Raw genomic sequence first — 22,331 nt, 5'->3', positions numbered from 1 at the left:
CTATCAAAATGTATTATCTTGGTAACTTTGTGTATGTGATTTTAAAATATTATTATTATTAAGGTTGTTTCACACATGATTTACTTTCCTTCGCCTATATAAACTTAGTACAAGTTAAAGAAACGGGCCATAAAACACTTCATAACTAAAATCCAAAACGCACAAAAGCCTGACCTTAAACAACACATGAATAGCAATTTCTTGTACCTGTACGTATGCTTGTTATTTTTTTAAACTTTAACAAAATAAATAAACTGAACGTAAAAACTTCATGTTAGCGCTGAAAACTTATAGTAAAGAAGGAATGTAGTATGTACCTTTTAGCTACCAATAACATTAGTTCATTATCATCATAAACATGTCCTTATCTATCTATCTATCTGCATAAAGCTAAGCTCGCCAATGAACTATTCTTTAGTCGTTTTAGACATCTACCTGCTATCTCGCTACACAACCAAGAGGCGATCGCTTTACAATTTGAACATTCATGGTCATGCCTTTTTCTTATCTTATTTATTTTCCATCCTGGTTCTTCTAATATGAAATTACAATAAAGCTATCTAAAGGAAAAAAAGCTTTTAAGGAACAAGTTGAATCTATTTGAAACGCATCGTAGCTTTATACATAATAGAAACCATTTTTCATATACAAAGATCGTACCCAAGTAAAAGCAGACTTATGAATTAAAATTAAATAAAAACAAATATCGGTAAAAGATCCTAAACAGCTGACGTAAGCATGCAAAAGTATCTTTCATCCCCTTATTAGATACAATATTTAGCCATTTTGTTTTACTTTTCCGTTTTTTATATAAGGTGCATTGATATAAAAAAACAAAAACAAATACATCAACCTTCATATGGAAGCTCTTTATGTGAAAACATATACAAGGATAGACTCAAATATGAAGGAAATTGTGTAGAATTTTTGGGTCGAAAATTAATTATATCCCTTATTCTGCTGACTGCTTATAGGAATGGAAATAATATTTTTCTCTCGGTCCCGCTGAATTTCTCCACTTTCGATACTTTTGCCACGCCAACGACTCGGCATCTGGTACTGGTCGCCCTAAAAGTTTCTTCTCATGAGAGTACTATGGTTTTCATATACAAAGATCGTGCGTTTTTTTTGACAAATTAAATGGCATTTATGTCTTTGAAGACAAACTTATTTTACAGGTATATTTCTAAATCTTATATAAGTACTTTTTTAAAAGACTTTTTGCATACAGGAGCAAGTTCGTGCGACCCAGTCGTGCATTTTATTTTTGTTGAAAAGCTGACTAAGGCTATTAGGTTCTTTAGCAATAACTTCCGTTCTGAGAAAGATACAGCCCTACAAATTTGAGTTTAGCTAGAAATCGATATTTCAAACAAGAATATCATAAAAATACAATTTCGACATACATAAATGGACTCAGGAGCTTATGGCTTGTGACCACTGATATTACGTATTGTAAAGTTTTACAATTCTTAGAATAAACCATGTGTAAACGAAATTGACTTTCGTTTCGATTTTTGAATAGTCATTATGTTATAAACCAATTTTTTTTAACCTTAACAAAATTTAAGAATACGTCAAACAAAATGAAATGTTTAAAGTCTTCTTTTTTCATACAAAATAAGATTATTTATTTACTTACATATATTTCATCAAGTTGTGAAGGGATTACACTAGCGATCACTTCATCATACATTTAATTCCGTTCATTCCGGTTAACCTCATGCACTAAATTATTAAGTAATAATTTCAATGCCACTGACGATGACGGGACGCGACAAAATTCGGAATATAAAATATTTCTATGTTTAAGTTATAATATGTATTTGATATAGGCTTTAGATGTTAGTGTGTAAGTAAATTATTTTGTATAAATAGCTTAAGTTCGATTGAATAAATCTCTTCTCTTTCATTTAGGAAGTAGAAAAGAACACTTTGGCTCATCAGCTTTGTTTTAATTGATTTAAAACTTGGAACAGATCGGCTATCTAGCCAACATCCATATTCGGGTTGGGGAAGCATACAATATCCCCAATAGCTTAGTAGGTGAGGTAGACCCACATTACAAATTTGAGTACACAGCTCTTATAAACTTTACTAATTACAAAATTACAAAATAATTATAATAAACAATAAAAATCAAATTCAAAATTATCCATAGTTCAAAAAAACATTTAATGTGGCTTAAAAATATCTCTAATACAACATTGGAAAAAATCAAAATTTTCATTTTTAAACACTGATTTGATATGAGGGAATATTCCAACGTTATAAATAAAACATGTATCTAGAAAGGCATTTTTTAAATCTTTCTAGTCTATTTGAGTGAAGGGAATATAAAGGGTTCCATACCATACAACCATATTCCAAAACAGACCTCTCGTATGAGAAATACAGGCTCTTAAGAGTGAAGGGATCCTTTAATTCCTTCGAATTTCTTCTAATAAATCCTAACAAAGAACTTGATTTGGCTACAAGATAGTCTATTTGACTATTTAAACTGAACTTAGTTTCAAATATTACACCTAGATCCTTCTTTTCTTTAATATTATCATTTTGTATACAATCTTAAGAATAGTCCACAACATCGGCGATTTTAATTTAACTGATGTAAATTGGTTGCATTCTTTAATTTAAAAAAAATACTTAAATAACTTTCAATAATGTTGTTAATAGTTAAAATAAAATGTTTGATCTTATATTTATTCCATATGATGATTTTAAAGCGTCAGTTAATGATATTGTCCCTTTTACATTGTTAAACAATTCGGTCCACGACAAAGAACTGTATATTCAAGTTGTATTATATGATTATTTAAAAATTGATCATTACTATTTTAAATCTTATAACTTTTTAAAAACCAATTTTGTTGAGCTCGATAACTACCTAGCAAATACCGACTGGATATCTAAATTTTTAAATTTGAACTTGAAGGCTATGTTTAATAATTTTTCGGGTTTTATACATAATTCATTCAATTTATTTGTTCCAGCTGGATTGAAAAAGAATGCCTCAAAGCCTCCGTGGTATAATAGGAGGCTGGCTCACCTTAAAAACCTAAAAAACAAATCTTTTGCCAAGTTTAAAAATCCTTCTAATGATCAGCCCAAAGTGGATATTGGGTACATACGGCTTAATCCTGCTGATGTTTTAGAAGGATTACAAAGTCTCAAACCCAACGCTAAACCTGGTGTGGATGGCATTCCTTCGATTGTCTTAAAACGATGCTCTAATTCTCTTTGCCTACATCTGCTTATTATTTTTAACCGTTCTTTGTCTTCCTGAGTATTTCTGGACGAATGGAAATCATCTTTCTTGATAACAAATTTTTAAATCGGGCTCTAAAAAAACGTTGAAAACTATAGGGGAATTTGTAAGTTATCTGACATTCCTAAAGTTTTAGAAAGTTCAATTAAAATAAAACTTGGTTTTCTTGTGAAGGAACATGTTAGTAGTGCCCAACATGGATTTATTTCTGGAAGATCGACCGTTACTAATTTAGTTTGTTTTTTCTTCTATCGTGGTTGAATCTATTGAAACCCAAAGCCAAGTTGATGCTATTTATACTGACTTCAGCAAAGCTTTCGATTCTGTATGTCACAATATAAGCTTCAAGTATTCGGCATACACTCAAGTCTTCTTTAGGGGATCGGCTCATTCCTAATTGGTAAAGTGCAAGAAGTAAAAATAGAAGAATATACTTTAAGGCCTATTAGATGTACTTCAGGTGTCCCTCAAGATAGTCATCTTGGTCCTATGCTGTTAATAATATTTATTGATGATATTGTCAACCATATTAATTTTAGCCAATGTTTAATATATGCTGATGACCTTAAACTACTTTTGAAAGTAACAAGCGACTACGACTGCATTAAACTTCAAATGGATTTAGATAACTTATCCTGTTGGTGTAAATCAAACAGCCTAAACCTTAATGTTAAAAAATGCCTTGTTAATTCTATCTCCAAGAATCATTTTATTTGCGAGTTTCCTTATTGTCTAGAATCCAGTCATCTTCAAAGAACTATACTACTTATACGTTCTATACTACTAAGTAAGATCTACTTTGGAATATATTGATGTCATCTGGAACCTTCACCAACAACTATTCTCCGATAGAATTCAAAAGATCCAAAATCGTTTTAAAAGCTATGTTTTTTATAAAATGCATTTGAATTTCTGTCCAAACTAGACATAGAACAAACTACGGAATGAATGAACCAATTTCAAGGTCAGTTTGGGAGTTCAATGAAACAAATGGACATCTTGATCTTTCATTTTCCAGAATAAAATTCAAAAATGATTTATTGTACTTATTTATAAGAATGTAATTTCATTATTGTTTACTGTTAACTTTATTTACCTAAATAATTCTAAAGTAATCTGTGGACCTTGTTACTCGTAGGTGAAATAAATAAATAAATAAAAGTCGTTTTTCCTAAAGAATGTTCAAAACATAAAGTTGATGAACACGACAGAATGTTAGACTCTGACATTTAGAAAAATGGATTATTGTTTGCAAACCAATCATATAAATTGAACAAGTCTGTTTGCAACTTTAAACAATCGTCAGCAATCATAAGACATTGTGAATGAACAAGAATATCTGGAGTATCATTGATAAGTAAAAGAAACAACAAAGTGCCCAGATGACATGTAAGCATAACAGTTTCAGAAAGCCTAATGCCAACACGAACGAATTGGGTTCGTTCACTTAGATACGCCTCAAACCATTTCAATAGATTAGAGTTAAAACCATACCTCTGAAGCTTTCAAAGCAAGGTATGATGATCAACTCTATCAAATGCTTTGGCAAAAACAGTATAGCTCACATCGAACTGAAAACCTTTCTCCATTGTTTAAGCACAAAATTAAAAAGAAATTATAAGATTTGTGTTAGTAGATCTACCTTTTACAAAACAATGCTGCATTGGAGAGATTACTTCTTTAAATAAAAGTAGAAGTTTCTTAAAAATCAATTCTTGAATTGTTTTGGGATAGCTGATATTTTACAAATTGGACGATAGTTTTGAACATCATTTTTTTAACCTGCTTTATAAATAGGAAATATGAAAAAATTTGTCTAGCTTTTAAGAAATATGCCTGACTCAATAGACCGGTTGAATATAATGCTAAGTGGCAAAGCAATTGCCTGTGCGGTATTTTTAAAAACTATTGGTTGGAAACTATTAAATAATGCTTTTTATCTTAACCAAATCAAATCAAATGGGGTGGCGCAACAGTCCGTTGTGAACCAGGGCCTAGTGACTTACAACTCTCAACCATTCCTGTGTGCGAGTACTGTTGTCAGGAATGGAAGGGACCTACAATTTAAGGCCGAATCCGAACGGCTAGTTTGAGAAAGTACTTTTTCATGACAAGAATTACTCTTGAAGGATTTGTCAATTCCTCGCAAGAGGCAGTATCCGCGAAATTAATTTTTTTTTTTTAAGTTAAGCTGTCATAGGCAGGGAATAAACCCAAGACCCCTTGCATGACAGTCCAACGCACTAACCATCATGCCACGGGTACTACTTTTTATCTTAACCGTGATATTCAAATTTCCAACATTTAATGAATTTATAGAATTATTATGAAAGAGTTTTGTGGTTTGATTTTGAACCACATATAAGGATCCAAAATATTCGGCAAACAAACTGCATACGGTTCAAAGATTATATGATTTAATGTCTAGATACTGAATTGTATTAGGATAACCTATAGACTTTTTCTTGTTGTTTATAAAACACCAAAACTATTTAGAATTGCTTAAAAGGCTTGTTTTAACTATAAAAATGTATACAGAAATTAACTAAAATAATCGAACATCTTAAGAAGACAGCAATACTTTTGATACAGTGTTATTAAATTAATTAATAATTATTTTTAGAATAACGCAATAATTTAAATGCTTTATTTTCGCGGTTAGTTAAATTAATCAATACCTTGTTTAACCATCGCGGTTTATTTGGATTTTGGCTCTTTTAGCTTAGAAGTAAACTTATCATGAGCATTATTTAATTCTAAATTGCTTAAAACCAACAGTCACGGTGATTTGACAATGACATATAATCACCATACAAAATACTTTGAATGGTTTTACTAAAAATCAACATCAATATAGATGCCCTTCATGACATGTATAAATTGTAAGGCTGAATCTTTCTTGACATAGGTGATAACATACACACGCAACAATTAAGTTCGTATCATTGGAGAATTTCAAGAATGACAACTTGAAGCTAGTCCGAAAAATAAAACGATAGTAACCCCACAGTGACTAAGCAGTAGCACTTAGGATAAGGTTAACTCAGTTCATCTCTCCAACCATCCATTAACTGTTTAAAATTAAGTATCCTGCTCAACACCTTTTCCATATAAAGATCTATTCATCAGCTTGCCATATAACCATCGTTGCTGACCTACCTCACCCTAATAAAAATTCCACCTATCAATTTTTTCCTTAAAGGTCAACTATGGTAAGAATTCCATTTCCCATGCCGTCCGTTCCTGCGCAAAAACAAAAATTCCTTATCACTTCATTTTAGACTTTTCCCATATTTTTTTCAATTCCATTTCATTCGCAGTTTCATTTTCAATTTCATTCTCTCCAAAATTTCCACAATTCCCATTCATCCCTTACCCTATAGTCGTTATCGAGTCATGGGGTGGTGTTTCGTATAGGTTCCACAATATTTTGTATACACAACCCTCTGCCTTGGATGTGGCTCTGAATCTGAATGGAAAATTGGATAAGAAAAAAAAAGCTATTGCCAGTTTCGTGTTATGTGCTCGCTTATAAGGATGTGTTGCATACGGCGGGCGGTTCATATCTAATCGGAGAAACTACTATGCTCACATATTTTCGATACAGTGAATCAAAAAACTCGCGTTGTAAACCTTATCTACCCATTGAGCTGCTATCCGAGTAAAGGATTTAAATCAGAAAAATATTTGATCCTTAGTAAAAAAAAAAAAAAAAATAATAATATAATTGGAGAAAGGTCAGAATAAGTTTTAAAATAAAGTTTTTGAAAACATCTTGAACGAAAACTTCAAACGTGCCTTTCTCTACGAGTAGCACACACGTATAAGAAATATTAATGTTTTAAATCCAAAAGTGCCCCATAAAAGTCTTGGGTCTTGTTGACTTGTTTTTTTTTTGGCGGGAATACAGTTTCAAAATTTAATTTTTGAAACTTTAAATTATCTTTGAGTTGGACATTATACCAGCCTAACCATAAGCATAGGCTTTTCAGCAACCTCTCATCTCGCAGACATCTTTTGTGTTCGTTCAAAACTTGTGTAAGTTCCGACTTTTGTCTTTCGCATAACGCTTTGTATTTAAGGACTCCCCATGACAGTGGGAGCAAGAAAATCTTGAAAACTTGAGTTTTCCTCAACCGTAAAGGATAGTGCGCTGTGCTGTGTTGCTGGTGTCGCTGATGGTGTGCTTCTCTCCATGGTCCAGAAGTGGCACAAGTGCAAGTGCATATAATAATGTGTGCTTTCTCATAAATCATTTTCGCTGGGCAAGTTGCAAAGTTGCATTGTGAGTGAGCAAGTGTAGGTGGTCGTGGTATCCTTGTTTGTTTTCGTTGTTCTTGTTATTTCTGCATCCTTGTGTCGTGTTGTTTGATCCTGTCGTTTCTATCGTTGCTGTCGTTAGCCGTGGTTCGTTGGCAATGTCGTTGTCGACGACGAAGCCTTCATCATCGTCGTCAAAAGGCCTCATCTCGTCATCCGTCGTCGTGGTCCTTGTTGTTGTCGGTCGTTGACGCGTGTTTGTTTTGAAAAAAGGAATCTTGTTCTTTTTTATAATTTGTGCTTTAAACTTAAGCGAGGATACGGGCGTGCAGAATACAAAGTGTGCACCACCTGCATAGTGATGTTAACAACAAAATAATTGTGCAAAGGGTGGCAAAGTAAATTGGCTTAAGTTCAGGTGTTGGATCAAAAAGGAAAGAGAAATAAAATGCAAAGCAGCGGGCTTACCTCTATTTTTTTATTTCCATCTGCATCAGAGCTTTAATTGTGCAAACGAAAATAAAAGAAAAACAAAAAGTTGTGAACGGCAAAAGAGGAAACAAAAACCGGATGTTGACACGATTTCCTTTTGGCCGTCTCGTTTCGAAGTGTTTTCTGGATGGAAAAAAGAACTCCTCGAAAAAAGTGGGCACAAAAAACGACACTTAGTCGAATCCAATTCCATCAGCCAGCTTCCTTTTGAGCCGAGAAAAAAGGACTAAAACTAAAAAAAACCCACCCCACCTAGAATTTAATACACAAAAAAATAGTTAAAAAAGAATTTTAATTCAAAACAACACAGTGCTACTTTTATCGCCTCTCAGAAACCCCCACCATTCACATCAACCCCCTTAACGTCTATCTTCTCGTACAATATTGTGTTTGATGAAAATTTAATTTAAAAAATTAAATTCATGCAAAATAAATCAAAATATCTATCAATTTCGTGAAAATTCAACCCAAAACAACAACAACAAAAAAGAAAAAGAAATTATTTATATTCAAATTAAATTCTGAATAAATAAAACGTGAATATACACAAATTTGCGTTTAAATAATAACGTCAGTGTTTTTAACCAAAAATTTAATGTGAAAATACGAAAAGATCCATTTTCGAAATAAAAATGAATAAAAATACAAATTTCCAGTATTTGAGTGTGTGAAAAATAAAAAAAATATTTAAATATATAAATCTGGTGTTTATTTCTGAAAATTTAATTGCATACCTGCATTTTTATCCTGCAAACGAGGATTGCGTTTAAAATTTTTTGTTTAATTTTTTGTGTTTTTGATTTCGTTCACATTGTTGAGTAATAAATAAAATAAATAATATCTATCTATAAAAATAAATCAAACAAAAATAAAAGAATAAAATCCACTATGACGATGCGTGTATCTGCCAAATACAGTCACCATTTGGGATTAATTATTTATGGATTACTATTTTCGATTTGTACGACAAATGCTGGAAGGATATTTGGTAAGTGTTTTTTTTAGATGATTGTTTTTGTTTTCCGATTTTTGTTATGATATTTTGTATCAATTACGTGGGGTGATTCGTTTTGAAGATAAAGTAAAAACAGATTGATAAAAATAATAAACAAAATAATTGTCCTTAAGTGAGATTATCAGGACTTCGGGAGGGGGTAAGGTGGTTTCAATTGTGATAGTTTTTTTCAAATGGAAGGACAATGTGGTGAAATGTGGAAGTGAATGGAAAAGTTTTTGTGTCATTAGCTTGAACCGAAATATTTGTAAATGTTTGCTGATTTTTTCGGTACAATTAGTTTCTTGAAAAGTTTTCTATTGTTGTGCTGTTGTTTTTAATTTCACACCAGGATCTGGTTTTGTTTTTGTGTACTATTTTTCTTTTTCTTTTTCTTATCTACTGTCAAGTTAATCACAACTAATAATAAAAGAATTATTTCATTTTTCCGTGCGCTCCAATATTTAAAAGATATTCTAATAATATCCTTCTACTTCAATCCTACTATCAGAAGTTTTTTTAATATCGATATAAGGTGACTTCTCTGACTTATTTATTTAAGTGCTAGCATTAAAAAAACTTAACAATTCTTTGATTACTAAATATTGTGCGCAGGGTTTAAATGCAAGCGGAATTTTCTCATCGAAAGTTTGGAAATTCCTAAACGTTTCAAGCTCTTTAGAATCTAAATCCATGTCTTCAAGCGATTGTTTACATTCGTAAGTTTCTGATACTTCCTTTTTCTGACAATAACTCAAGACTTCATATAAATTTAGTTGTACGGATAATAACATCAAAATGTGGAGAAAGAATTTGCAAATAAATTTATCAGTGTATGATTTCTACTTGTGAGTATTGTGTTCGTTAAAAATGTCTAACTCGATATTTTTATCAAACACGAGATTACGATAAAATAGAAGTCGAAAAAAATGGGTAGGGCGATTCCGCCCTTCATGTCTCTTTATCCTCACCAATTAAGTACATTGACTTCTACCTTGGAAATTAAGTTTTCAAAAAGATTCACGTTAAGTATTTTTTTTTTGAAACCAAACATTTCGTTAATTTCTCCAAGATTTGTTTTTTGAATTTGGATTCCTTTAATACATGAAAAATATTGTATCATTGCTGAAGGGTTCCATTAAATTGATTTGTTAATTTCCTCAGGAAATAATAATTCACTTTAATTTTTTTTTCGGCGAACAAGAAACAAGTCTAAATAAATATTTGGTGATGAATATGTTTATTTTTTTTATTTTTAAAAAACTATTTAATTTTGTCACTCTATGTCTCAAATTTCTAATAGTACTTGAGTCGAAAACCATTTGTTATCAGGATATTTGTAATTTTGTATTTTTGTAGGTTGTCGTGTTTTGTAAAATAAGTGGTAAATTGATTTTTTTTGTTAAATACTTAAAAGCAAACAATAACATTTTTCACATGTTAAAATAAATTTGATATCAATATCTGTTTTCGTTCATAACGTTTTTTGTCAAAATCCAATTTTCACCAAATCTAGTAGAATTTTTAAAATTTTTATACGCATTTTGACCAAATGTTGAAAAAAATAATTTTGTATAAGGTGAAAGTAGTTTGAAGCTGATCATTTTTGCAAAGATGTTCTAGTCGAAAATCAAATTGAACTGTCTTCCTTGGTTTTCCATTTTATAAAAATATTGCTTAAATTCTTCTAAAATTTAGAAAATGTCAAAAACCTTTTTTTTCGTTGCATATAAAATTATATTTCACCAAACGAAAGTTTGCAAAGCGCAAAGTCTTTTCTGAGAAGTGAAATATTTATTATTTTGCAAGGAATTCGTTCTTTCTATTTCACCAAACAATCAAATTTGCAAATTGTATTTAGAATTTTGAGAAGGTTTTCAGTACTACCCAAAGAGAAATTTTCATTCACATATAAAAGATTGTTTTTAAAAGTTGTCAAAAACTATTACAGCATTTTTTTTTCAAAACGAGGAAGTAATCTATAGTTAACAAGAAAATAGACAAAGGGATTTTTTCTAAATTTAACGAATTTGCCAAAAAACAAGAGTTATGAATTTTAGGGTAAAAGCGTTAATTTAAAAATGTCTGATTTTGTTCTGTAGAGTTTTTCAATCCATCGACATCGTAGCAATTTTTCAATGGAATTTGTCAGCTTATAGCGAACATAAGTTGCTTAAAGCGTTGTAAAATTGTTTATTAAAAAAAATAATCCGTTTTATCGAATATTTTGAAAACGAAGAGGTTAATAATGATTAAAGGTTAGTGTCACTTCGATACAAAGAGTCCGACCAAATTGAAAAACTTCAAGGTTTCTTCGTAAAGAGATGCTTTTTATTGCCAGACAATACTTCGAACTACGCGATTCATATTGAAACCGGTCTACCAAAGGCATTCCTAACAGCATTAAAAGTTCACCTAGCTTACATAAGGAAAGTAATGTCTATGCCACGTAATCATCTTCCAAGAATTCTATCTGAAATTATGATTCAGAATATTTTTTATTGGGTCCAGGAATGATCAGGCCTTTTCCAAGAAATCCAAATAGATTTCAGTTTCGAAGCTCCATGCTCAACACTGCTAACAAAGCTTTCGGAAAAAATGTGGGTTGAGTCTACAGGAAAGGCACTCCAGTCACAATACCATGACGAATATTGCAGTCTTCTTAATTCTGAAGTCCCAGACAACTTTGAAGATAACAACCTCCGTGACATGATAAAACTTATCTTCAAAGCAAGATGTGGTCTTCTTAACTTAAACGCAAGAGCTTTTCGTAATGATACTGTAGGCAATAAATATCAAATATCAAAATATGCACTATATGCAATATGGATGCTACACAAAATACGTATTCTCTGCAAAAATGAAATTATTATCAGAAAATGCTACTAAAATATCATTTTAACATCTTAAAGGACACCAATGAAAAATGACAACTATTTTTTCAGGCTATAACCTTATTAAATTTTTAAGTTTGAGCTTGATTTTTTTGTATTGAACTTGATTCTTAGTAATATTTGTGTCTCAGAAAGTACACAATTAAAGAAACTATTTTTAATTGTTAATAATTTTAAATGTTTGTATTTTTAAATTGTAAAAAAGGGGAAAATAGATGTTGGGATGGCGACCCACACTGATAAATTCCCATCCTGTCTGTCGATTTGTCTTGCTTAAAAGGTTTCTAGGTTTCCGTGTTTTGTGAAAAAAGATGTCAATTGAATTATTCTAAAAAATTCAAAACTAATAACAATATTTTGCATATGATGAAATAGTTTGATTTCAAAAACTTATTTTTTTTAACGAGATTTTTAGTCGTTAACCACTTTTTACCAATTTTAGCAGAACTTTTTAAAAGTTTTTATTTCGCATGTAAACAAATACAAATTGGATGAATGAAATGAATTTGAAGTTAATATCTTCTATTATTCACGAGTTATCGAAAACTGAACATCATTTTACCAAATGTTCATTGCATTTTTATCAAAAATTTACTGAATTTTGAAAACAATATTTTATGTGATATAAAATAAGTTAAAAAATAATATTTTTAATTTTTGAGAAGCTATTTGAGTGGAAAGTACATTTTTAGTATTGTTTTTTTTTTGTTTTTATACGTTACAATATATATTATAAAATTTAATTCAAGTCTCTAGCGTTTTTGGTTCGTGAGATATTTAGAGTAAATCAACCTTTTTATCTTTTTTTTAAACTGCTACGGAAAAAACCACCCATTCAATTTTCTTGAGTGCCGTTTCTGCATTGTTTTCTGTATAACAAAATTTATTTGGAGTCGATATCTCTTCTGGTTCTTGAGCTATGCTCGACGAAAAAAACGTCGCGAACGTACGGACGCACGAACGTACGTACACACGCACGCACAGACATCTTTCTTATTTTATTTTGGACTCTAGGGACCTTTAAAGTCGAGAAACGGCAAAATTTTCAATTTGACAAATCGGACTTATTACAATAAGTTCCAATGGGAAGTTAATACTTGTAATAAGAACTTAATCATGATGGTTAGTGCGATTTATTGTCATGCGAGAGGTCTTGGGTTCGATCCCTGCCGATGCCACCTAAAGTTTTTTTCACGGGTACCTACTGCCTCTTGCGAGGAATTGACAAATTCTTCAAGAGTAATTCTTGTCATGAAAAGTGCTTTCTCAAATTTGCCGCTCGGATTCGGTTTAAAACTGTTGGTCCCTTCCATCCCTGACAACACTATTCACACACAGGAATGGTTGAAAGTTTTCAGTCACTAGGCCCTAGTTATCAAAGGGACTGTTGTGCCACCAAATTTATTTATTTATTAAGAACTTAAGGCAATTAAATAAAATGAATGTTCTTTTGACATATATACGAGTACAAATCAACTGTGTGCTTTTATTAAAAAAAAATAGTTAAAATTAATAAATAGTATTTAAATTTAAATATTCTTCTGCTGTTATCCATATTTTTAAACAGTTTTCTACTCCTGTTTAAATATTAAGGGGGTGTTTTGGAGACATTATTTTTCTACATGTGAAATCCTCTTGTAAAAAGTCCATGCCTTTTTTATAACCCTTAGATACTTAAAGTCAGCCATTTTTAAAAAGGTTATTTATTTCAACTAATACCCTGATCAAAAAAACTTTTATATTTCCTCAACAAGTCCAAAATGTATCCCTTCAAACTCTTATCCCCTTAAATTTTCTATAGTATATAAATATATCCTTTTTATAGCGCGAAATAAAAGTTGATTTCAAGATTTAAAGAAAATACTTAGGTTGTTGTTGTCGAGGACAATAACTCTTCATTCAGGCAGAAATAACAAGCTTCCATACCTACAATTGTTTTGATGAGTTGGTAAGATATAAATTTATACCTCTTAATGTTTGTATATACATACATACATACGAAGTCAAATATAGATAAAGTTGCTTTTATTTAAAGTTATGTGCGAGTGTAAATTTCTTTAATGTCTCTGTTGTGCGATTAAAATCAAATTAAAAGTGAATATATATTATTTTTTCGTTTTTCTGGTGTTGTGGGACGTGGCAAGGATGTCATAATTCTACAAGCTATCTCTTTGGAATTTCTCACACATTGAAATTCCTCTGAAGCTTCAACACAATGCTCAACCAGCCATCCATTGATTTTATCATTTTACACTGAATAAAAATTACATTAATATTTGTGTTTTTTTTTATTGGAATTTGTGAAGGACGATGTTTATTACGCGTTTCTAGGTATTCTAGATACACACAGTATCACAACACCGTAAGCAGAAGAAAAAGGTTCAAGGTGTCACCACCTCTTCTAATGTATCATATTTTCGCAGCTCCTGTCTCCTTTATTTTAAATTATTTGTCCTTGATTCGAGACGAAGTAGAAAAATAAAATAAATACAACTTTTTGTATCTTTTACAAATACAAATAACAAAGCTAAACACACACACACATTAAAATGTAAAAAATAAAAATAAAACAACATCATGAATTATTACATTTCTTTATGAAAAATTGAGCTAATATATTGCTTGTTTCTTTTGTGTTGAAATTTTATTTATTTTTTTTGAGTTATTGTTGTTGGTTTATAATGAGTTGATATTACTTCAAACAAATTGACCGTAAAGCATTTTGAAATTTATACAAAAAATAAAAATATTCTATAATTTTATTGACGTGTCTGTCTACGAGAAGACGTTTTTGATCTTTCAACTTGAAAAATTGAGTTCAAATAATAATTTAATTGAATTTTTATCTTCTTACCAAAGGGACACATTTTTATTTCTTCATTAATAAACATCAGCCCAATTAAAAATATTAAATTTTTACAGGTTATGGCCTCAAAGAAGTTAATTTTCAAAATTTGTCTGGCTTCGCATAATTGAAATGGTCATATTTTTCCCAGCTTAATGTTGGGTCATCTGTGAAATGTCTTATTTATGTGTCTGTATAAATAAGGATTGTTTGTTTGAAGGATTTATGAAAAATTAATTCGTTTAAATGGAGCTTGAAAATAATTTAAAATAAAACAATAGCGAATTAAGAAAAACTGTTGTTATAAATTAAGTTTTTAAAATTTTTTAATTTCTTATAATTTGAAGTTGAAATAGCGATTGCAATATTCACCAAATACTTTTCATCTTTTTAATTTTCAAACAAATAATATCCTCTCTCAATTTTCAATTTTTAAGCTTTCATTTGGGAAGTGAAAAGTAAAAGTGTTACACCAATTTAAATAAAACTTCGCAATTAATTCCTATTTTAAAAACTTTTCAAAGTTAATCTTAGATAATATTCTAATAACATGAAATAGGTATTTGTTCATCAACAATAAAATTCGACACTTGATGAACTTACTCTGCAGAGGGTTGCTTTGCTTATTCTGTGTAACCACAACCGTGATTTATGGGGCTCCATTTTCAGCTTAATGTAATAAACAATCAAAAATTTTCCAAGAGGCTTAAACACATACTCATCTAGCTATTGAACAGTAGCTTATATCTAATTTTACAAAAAACAAATTCGATGCGATTTCTATTAATTGAAAACTCTCTTTTATCGAAATCATTTCATTGGTTACTTTTAATAACTTCTTCGTTTTAAAAACGATTAATTCTTAACTTCTCATAGGAAATTATTGTAATCGGTCCGCTTTGTCGAATTGAACATGTTTCAAGAAGCTTTTGTCGTCATCCATATCTCAAGAACCAGCAGTGAAATCGACTGCAAATAAATATTGTTATGCAGGGCTTTAAAAAAAGTCTGTTTTTACTTTAGCGTAATACCAAACTGATTATTTAAAAAAATGTAATTTATATGAAAAAACAGACAATAACGTTTTCGACATCTGGAAAAATGTTGAGACAAATTTGATTGACATTTTCTTACAAAAAGTAGTAACCTAATGTTTTAGGTAGTTGGTAAAAAATTTTAAAAAATTAACATATTGGCTTGAAACTAATTTCATCCTATTTAAAATATTGTGTTCCATGTTCAATAATTTTATTTCAAACATCCTACAATCAGTTTTTTCATAAAAATTAAGACCTACAAAACATTTCGTAAGATTGATGTTCGATATCTCGTGTACCTATAAATGAAGGTATTGACTTCAAAATAATTTTACCCTGGTAAATTTTCTTAGAAAAATCCAATATGTATTTGTTTATACCTAAATAAAAACTTCCAAGAAATGTTGCTAAAATTATAAAAATTGGTCTGTAACTAAAAATCTCGTTAAACAAAAAAAATTGAAATCAAACTGTTTCATTATGTAAAATATTGTTGGTAATTTTTCGTTAATTTTTTTTAGAAAAATTCAATTAAAAACTTTTTTAACGAAGGGTCAAGTATTAGGAGAAGAAAGAAAAATATTGACTTAAAATTATTTACAAAATATTATTATGAATGTTTTGTTAAAATTTAAGCCAAGAAAAATCGACTGACGTGAAAAGGGATAGGAAGTTATCAGTGTGCGTCGCATCCCTTAAAAATATAAATTAGCTTTTCAAAATAATTGTTGTTTCCTATTTCCTTTAAAACTCCACCTCTACAAATTATATATTTTTGAATTAAATATTAACCAACGCTTTAACCCTTAAATTCAGAAAACTAAATATTTTAAAATAAATAAAAAACATATACTTCTTCATTTTCAAAACGCTTAATTCATTTTTTCTTATTTTCTCTTTGCAAATTACTGAAAAGGTTTTCAAAATTCTAAACGTAATTGGAAAGTGAATTTTTTGGTCACACAAAAAGAACAAATAGTATTTAAAATAACAAAGCATTTCACTTTTCAGAAAAGGCTTTGCCCTGTGAAAATTCAAGTTTTTTAACGTATTTTGCACAGATTAAAACTTTTCAATTCAATAATTAAACGTAATTTGAAGAGTAAAATTGCAAATTTGTAAAGTGAAAATGTCTAGTGACATTAGGCCCTGGTTGAAAAATTGGTTTTAAAACTCTGCTTCTTAAATCCCTACCTAACCACTGTTCCAATACTTGTGGCATGATGGTGAGAACGTTGGGCTATCTACTAAATTAATTATGCTCAATTGCTGCTTGTGCCTCTTGTGAGGAATTGACAAAAATCTTCCAAAAGAAATTCTTGTCATGGAAAGTGCTTTCTCAAAATGAGCAGTTTAGATTCGGCTAAAAACTATAGGTCCCCTCCAACCCTGACAACATTTCTCGCCCACATGAATAGTTAACAGTTGTAAGTCACTAGGTCCTAGTTCTCATTTGATTTTTGGAAATTGTTAATCTTATAAAAATGTGTAGCTTCAAGATTGTACGTATCATTTTTATTTTTATTAATAAAATGACGTGACGCACAATTTTTTTAAAATCACTTCTCGACTCAACTATTGAGAAAAAATGTATTTACTTAATACTTATTCCATCTTATATAAAATATTTGTTAAGAGAAAATTTAATGACGATTTTCCATAAAAGAACTACAAATTATTTTCTACTCAAAAATTAAAACTTTTATAAAAGGCTACTTTGACCATCTCAATCATATCATTCTGGTTGTAGAAACTTGTAAAGCAGTTTAATTTGTCTGCAAGTTCCGCTAAGCTTGTATATTTTCATTTGACTAACATGAAAGAATCAGTTCAAATTGGTGACTTTTGTCCAGTTTTTACCTACTTCGTTCGGTGTTCCTCAAGGGTCAATATAGGGTGCTCTACTAATTTATATCTATGTCAATGAGCTTCCAAGTTTGATCAAACTTTGTTCCTTTCATTTGTATGTCAACGACTTTTAACTCTACTTCAGTGTCCTCTTGGATGCATTGACTATAGGCATCTAAAAATAATGAAGACCTTGACAAAATTACAAACTGGTCTTATTAAAATGGTCTTTTCTGGAAGCCAAAAAATTCAAAAACCGGAGTAATTTCAAAACAAATTCTTGATCTTTCTTGCTTTCCTTCGATTTTGATAAGTAATGCCCCCAAAGATTATGTAGAAACTTTAACAGCTCTCTAACATGCTAGACATGGTTTTTGATAACTAACTTAAACTTCGTAGATTGTTGCTACTCTCTGATGAACTGCAATACTTAAGACAATATAGTTTAAAAAAATGAATTTTCCTTCATTTAGAAGATCTGTTCAATTGATTTTCTCTCTCGCTTTGAATGCTAAACATCCAAATGTCATTTTTTTAGAAATCAGTCACACTGTGTCACTCGCGCTATTAATTCAATAATATTTTAAACTACATTATTTAATCTTACAACTGTAACTAGGCTTTTTTAAATAAAATGGTGGTTTCTCTACAAATATTTTATATTAGCTTGTAAGTGTAACTTATTAATGAGATATTGTATCTACAGTTGTTGAGCATTATCGAATAAATACAATGGATGCGATGAATAAATAAACATAAGTTGTTTAATGTCTTGAATACATTGCTAAGAAATATCTTGAACTTAAGAAGCATTAGAAAGCAGTTGATAGGGTTTGGCATCAGGCTATCTTATCGAAATTTCGTGCTTTCGGTTTTCATGGATCCTTCCTTCATTTAAAACAAGTTGTACTGGATAGATTCAAGCCTGAAACAACAAAATAAATGCTGGTGTGCCCCAGGGCTCTGTTCTATCTCCAGCGCTCTTTCTAATTTTTATTAATGATCTCCTGTTTGCATCAAGGAGACTGAACACCTCGATATTCTCGGTATGTTTGTCACCAACCAGCTCTTGTGGAATGGTCACATACGCGATGTCGCCAAAAACACCACAATGTGTTTGGGTTTCCTTGACGATGCAAGAAATATTCCACCCCTTCTGATTTGGCTGTTAAATACAAGACGTCCAAAGCTTAAGTATAACTCTCCTTTCTGGGCTGGTGCTCCTGCAACTTACTTAAGACTCTTGGACAGAATTGAACGTAGAGAATTTAGATTGATTGGTGATATTACCGTTGTAAGATCATTTACGTCGATTGAACATCGTCGAAATCTTTCTTGTCTCACCCTCTTTTACCATTTTTTTTTTTTAGTTTATGTTGTAGAGAAATAGCCAGTTGAATTCCTGCCCTTAAATACATTAACCGTAATATTCGCGCTTTTAGGAATGCTCATCAATGTACCCTCGAGTCCAACTTCGGTCGTCAAGTACATAGATTCGTTCTTTAGCCGTACTACGCGAATGTGGAATGTCTTGCCACACTCAGTCTTTCCCAGCCATTGCAATATTTAGGAATTAAAAAAGCAAGGTGTACTGTCACCTCTTTTCAACCAGTCTCTCTCTTTCCAAGTGTTCACACTGTGTCTACATAATAAGGGTAGTATTATCCCCTTAAGTGTGCGCTTACTAAAAAAATGTTCTTATTTGAAAAAAGCTAGCATCTTTCAGAAGTAATATCAAAATTATAAGTTTGGACCTGAAATTTTATAAGATCTCAAATACTAAAAATTGGAAATAAAGAAAATCATCCTCGACTTCTAAACTTCTTCTATACATGTTTTTACATTCTTTAATTAAAAGAAAGGATCTTTTCAATATTTTTGATTTGCACAGTTGCAAGCTCCCTCTGCATTTTAAATTGAAATATATTGATTCCTTTCGTCCATTCGTTTTGATTTTCATCAAGAAAAAAAATGTGTTAGTTCACAATGCAAAAATATGAATAAAATAACCTTCGTTAAAAAAAAAAACACTCATACGCCATGTTCACCTTTAAAGAAAAAATAAATTAAAACATAAAATGTCTCTATTTTTGCCATTAGCTTTAAATTATAAGTAGAATTTAAAAACGACTACAAATTGGAGGAAGCAGAAACTTGAAATTGTGTATTTAAATTCATGAACACTACAAATAATATTTCAAACAAAATATGGCATCTTCAAATATAACCTTTCAGAAGTTAAGGGATTAAAATATAATTATTGTAATTTTTCACTTACTATTATTTCCAGTAATGTATTTATTTTTCTTAATAATTTTGTATTTACATTGTAAACCCTTTGATGGATTTACTATTTGATGAGTGAAAGGTCTTTAAAAAATCATGCCTTAAAGCTATATCATGCAAAGAGCTACTTTGTATATAATTTTGTTACTTTATTTCACTCCATATTTTCCACAAATCTTCAACCGATTCCTAATTATATTTAAATCAAAGTTAATCACTATCGTAATTAAATTCACAAGAAACAAAGAAAAATCTCCCTTTGCCTTTCCTATCTTTCGTCTATAGTTAAATTATTTATGCATCATTATAGCTAATTCTATAAATATTAAAACTAAGAATATATATAAGGATGTACTTGTACTTCTTTTGAAATTCTTGTACCCTTACCCACCTGAAAAACTCATAATTACATAACTATACATAAACAATATATGCGTATGTATGGATGTACATATATTTAATTACGTACAAATGTTGAATATAATGTAAGTGTGAGAAAATATAATTTTCATGCTACCCGTTCTCGTATAGTTTCAAAATATGTAAATATACATGAAGTTAATTAACTCATTCAATCGATCATCTATCCGTTAATGGCAGGAGATATGTTATAATTATAATTTTCTTTCAGACAAAGGTGTAGGCCCTACAAGTCTATAGAACGAACCTACATACCTACATATTATATTGTATTTTCTCTCCGTATATGTTAAATGTATATGTACCGAAGGCATACGGCTTACAAATATTTATGGGAAATGTCATAGCAATCCCCCCCGAGCTTGTTGGTATATTAGCAAATATTTTAATTATAAATATTTTTATAACAACACCCTATATCCTTTGATCCTGTACAATGAACATATACTCGTATCTGTAGATGCATACATGACTATACATACATAAATTGCTACCAACAGCAGTACCATTCGATTGATAATTATATTAATTGAAAAAAAAATTATGATATCGATAACCTTAAGGAGTATGTAATTATTGATATAATAATGGATCGGGGTGAAACCACAATGTATTTAATTTCGTATGCCCTATTCGAACTTTATCCGAACTCCTTGTAGGAAGGAATTTAACGAGTATTATTAGCTCAACTAACGGGATATATACTATATTTTATGCCCTGAATGCAGAACCTACAATAGATATGGTGCATTTCCAGTCCATTATAATCGGATGGAACACAATATGGAGTGAAGGTACATTCATTTATGGTATTTGGAATAGCATAGCTTTAAATTAATGTTTGAGGATAAATTCCAAGCGGATGGAAGCTCGGAAATAGAGATGAGATATGAAATACTAACTGATGGATGGAAGTAAGCATTTCGACTTCATTCCAAATTAAATAAGGAATTCTTCAATGCCAGAAAATTAGCATTATAATTTTGGATCTTTTGGGGAACTTTGAGTATTTTATATCCCAAGCCTCAAGTATTTAAGATATTTTTAGGTAAGGTTATCAGGATGGTTACTGTTGCATATATATACAAATATGAGTATTTTTGTATTACCATATGAAGCTATTCAACAAATTTAAATATACAATAACTTGCAAAATGATAATATATCAAATAAAATAAAAAAAAGTAAAAAAATAGGCTAAAAAATTCATATATGATAAGAAACATAAAATAGAATTAAATTAAATCAATTATTACTTATGACACAAATTATGGACAAAACAAAATCTTAATGTTGTATTAATTTTCATTAAGTATGTTAATTCAAAGCAACATAAATTATCCTAAGAGTTTTGAATAATTAAAAAAAAAATACTACTGAAAATTGTGGGGATTTAAGATCGTTGATTCGACTGCAAAAGCAAAAACATATTTTTTTCTGGCAACATCTTATTTTTTCTTAACCAGAAATTTACTTTTTTTCCTACCGAAAGTCAGCAACGATATTTCAAGACAATCAAGATATTTGTATAGTTATTATTTTATATTTTTTTAAGGTTATCATTTTCTGTATAAAAAAGCTTTGGTTTTTGACTTTTCTTAAAATTATTCATAACCTTCTTCCACAAAAAATTTCTAAAGTCCACTCTTTAAAGAGACACAAAATTTGTCGCATACACATATTTCAAAAAATTATAGCATACAGTATTTGCAACTTTTATCCCGATTTTCTAAGCTTTGGTATGGTAAAAGCTTCTTCTAGTTATATCTTCATGATTTAAGATTCAACATTTTTAATTTAAAGTACATTACAAAAGGTTGTTATTAAAAACAATTTTAAAAATATACAAATAACACTCGTTAATTAAACCACGGTTGTCAAGAGTCTAGCTCCATTTCAACAATTGCCGCTACTTTTTAACTTTATTTGAGCTAATATCTTAGTGTTAACATATAACACAAGTGATTTTCCTCATAATCAAATAACT

The 22,331-nt window shown here is 30.2% G+C and overlaps 1 protein-coding gene across 3 annotated transcripts in view; it reads left to right on the top strand.

Annotated features, from left to right (window-relative positions):
• The first annotated feature begins 7,148 nt into the window (after positions 1–7,148).
• LOC129938749 (tyrosine-protein phosphatase 99A) overlaps positions 7,149–22,331 on the top strand; it is a 771,051-nt gene continuing 755,868 nt past the window's right edge. For 2 of the 3 annotated variants that reach the window (XM_056046478.1, XM_056046480.1), the window contains exon 1: positions 7,149–9,008. In XM_056046478.1, coding sequence (XP_055902453.1) covers positions 8,909–9,008 — 100 coding nt within the window. In that variant the 5' untranslated portion in view covers positions 7,149–8,908. The remainder of the gene's footprint in view (positions 9,009–22,331) is intronic. The other variant, XM_056046477.1, reaches the window with a different exon arrangement.

Source organism: Eupeodes corollae, chromosome 1 (genome assembly GCF_945859685.1).
Source record: "Eupeodes corollae chromosome 1, idEupCoro1.1, whole genome shotgun sequence".
Classification (NCBI taxonomy): domain Eukaryota; kingdom Metazoa; phylum Arthropoda; class Insecta; order Diptera; family Syrphidae; genus Eupeodes; species Eupeodes corollae.
This window is presented reverse-complemented; position numbering and strand designations above follow the sequence as displayed.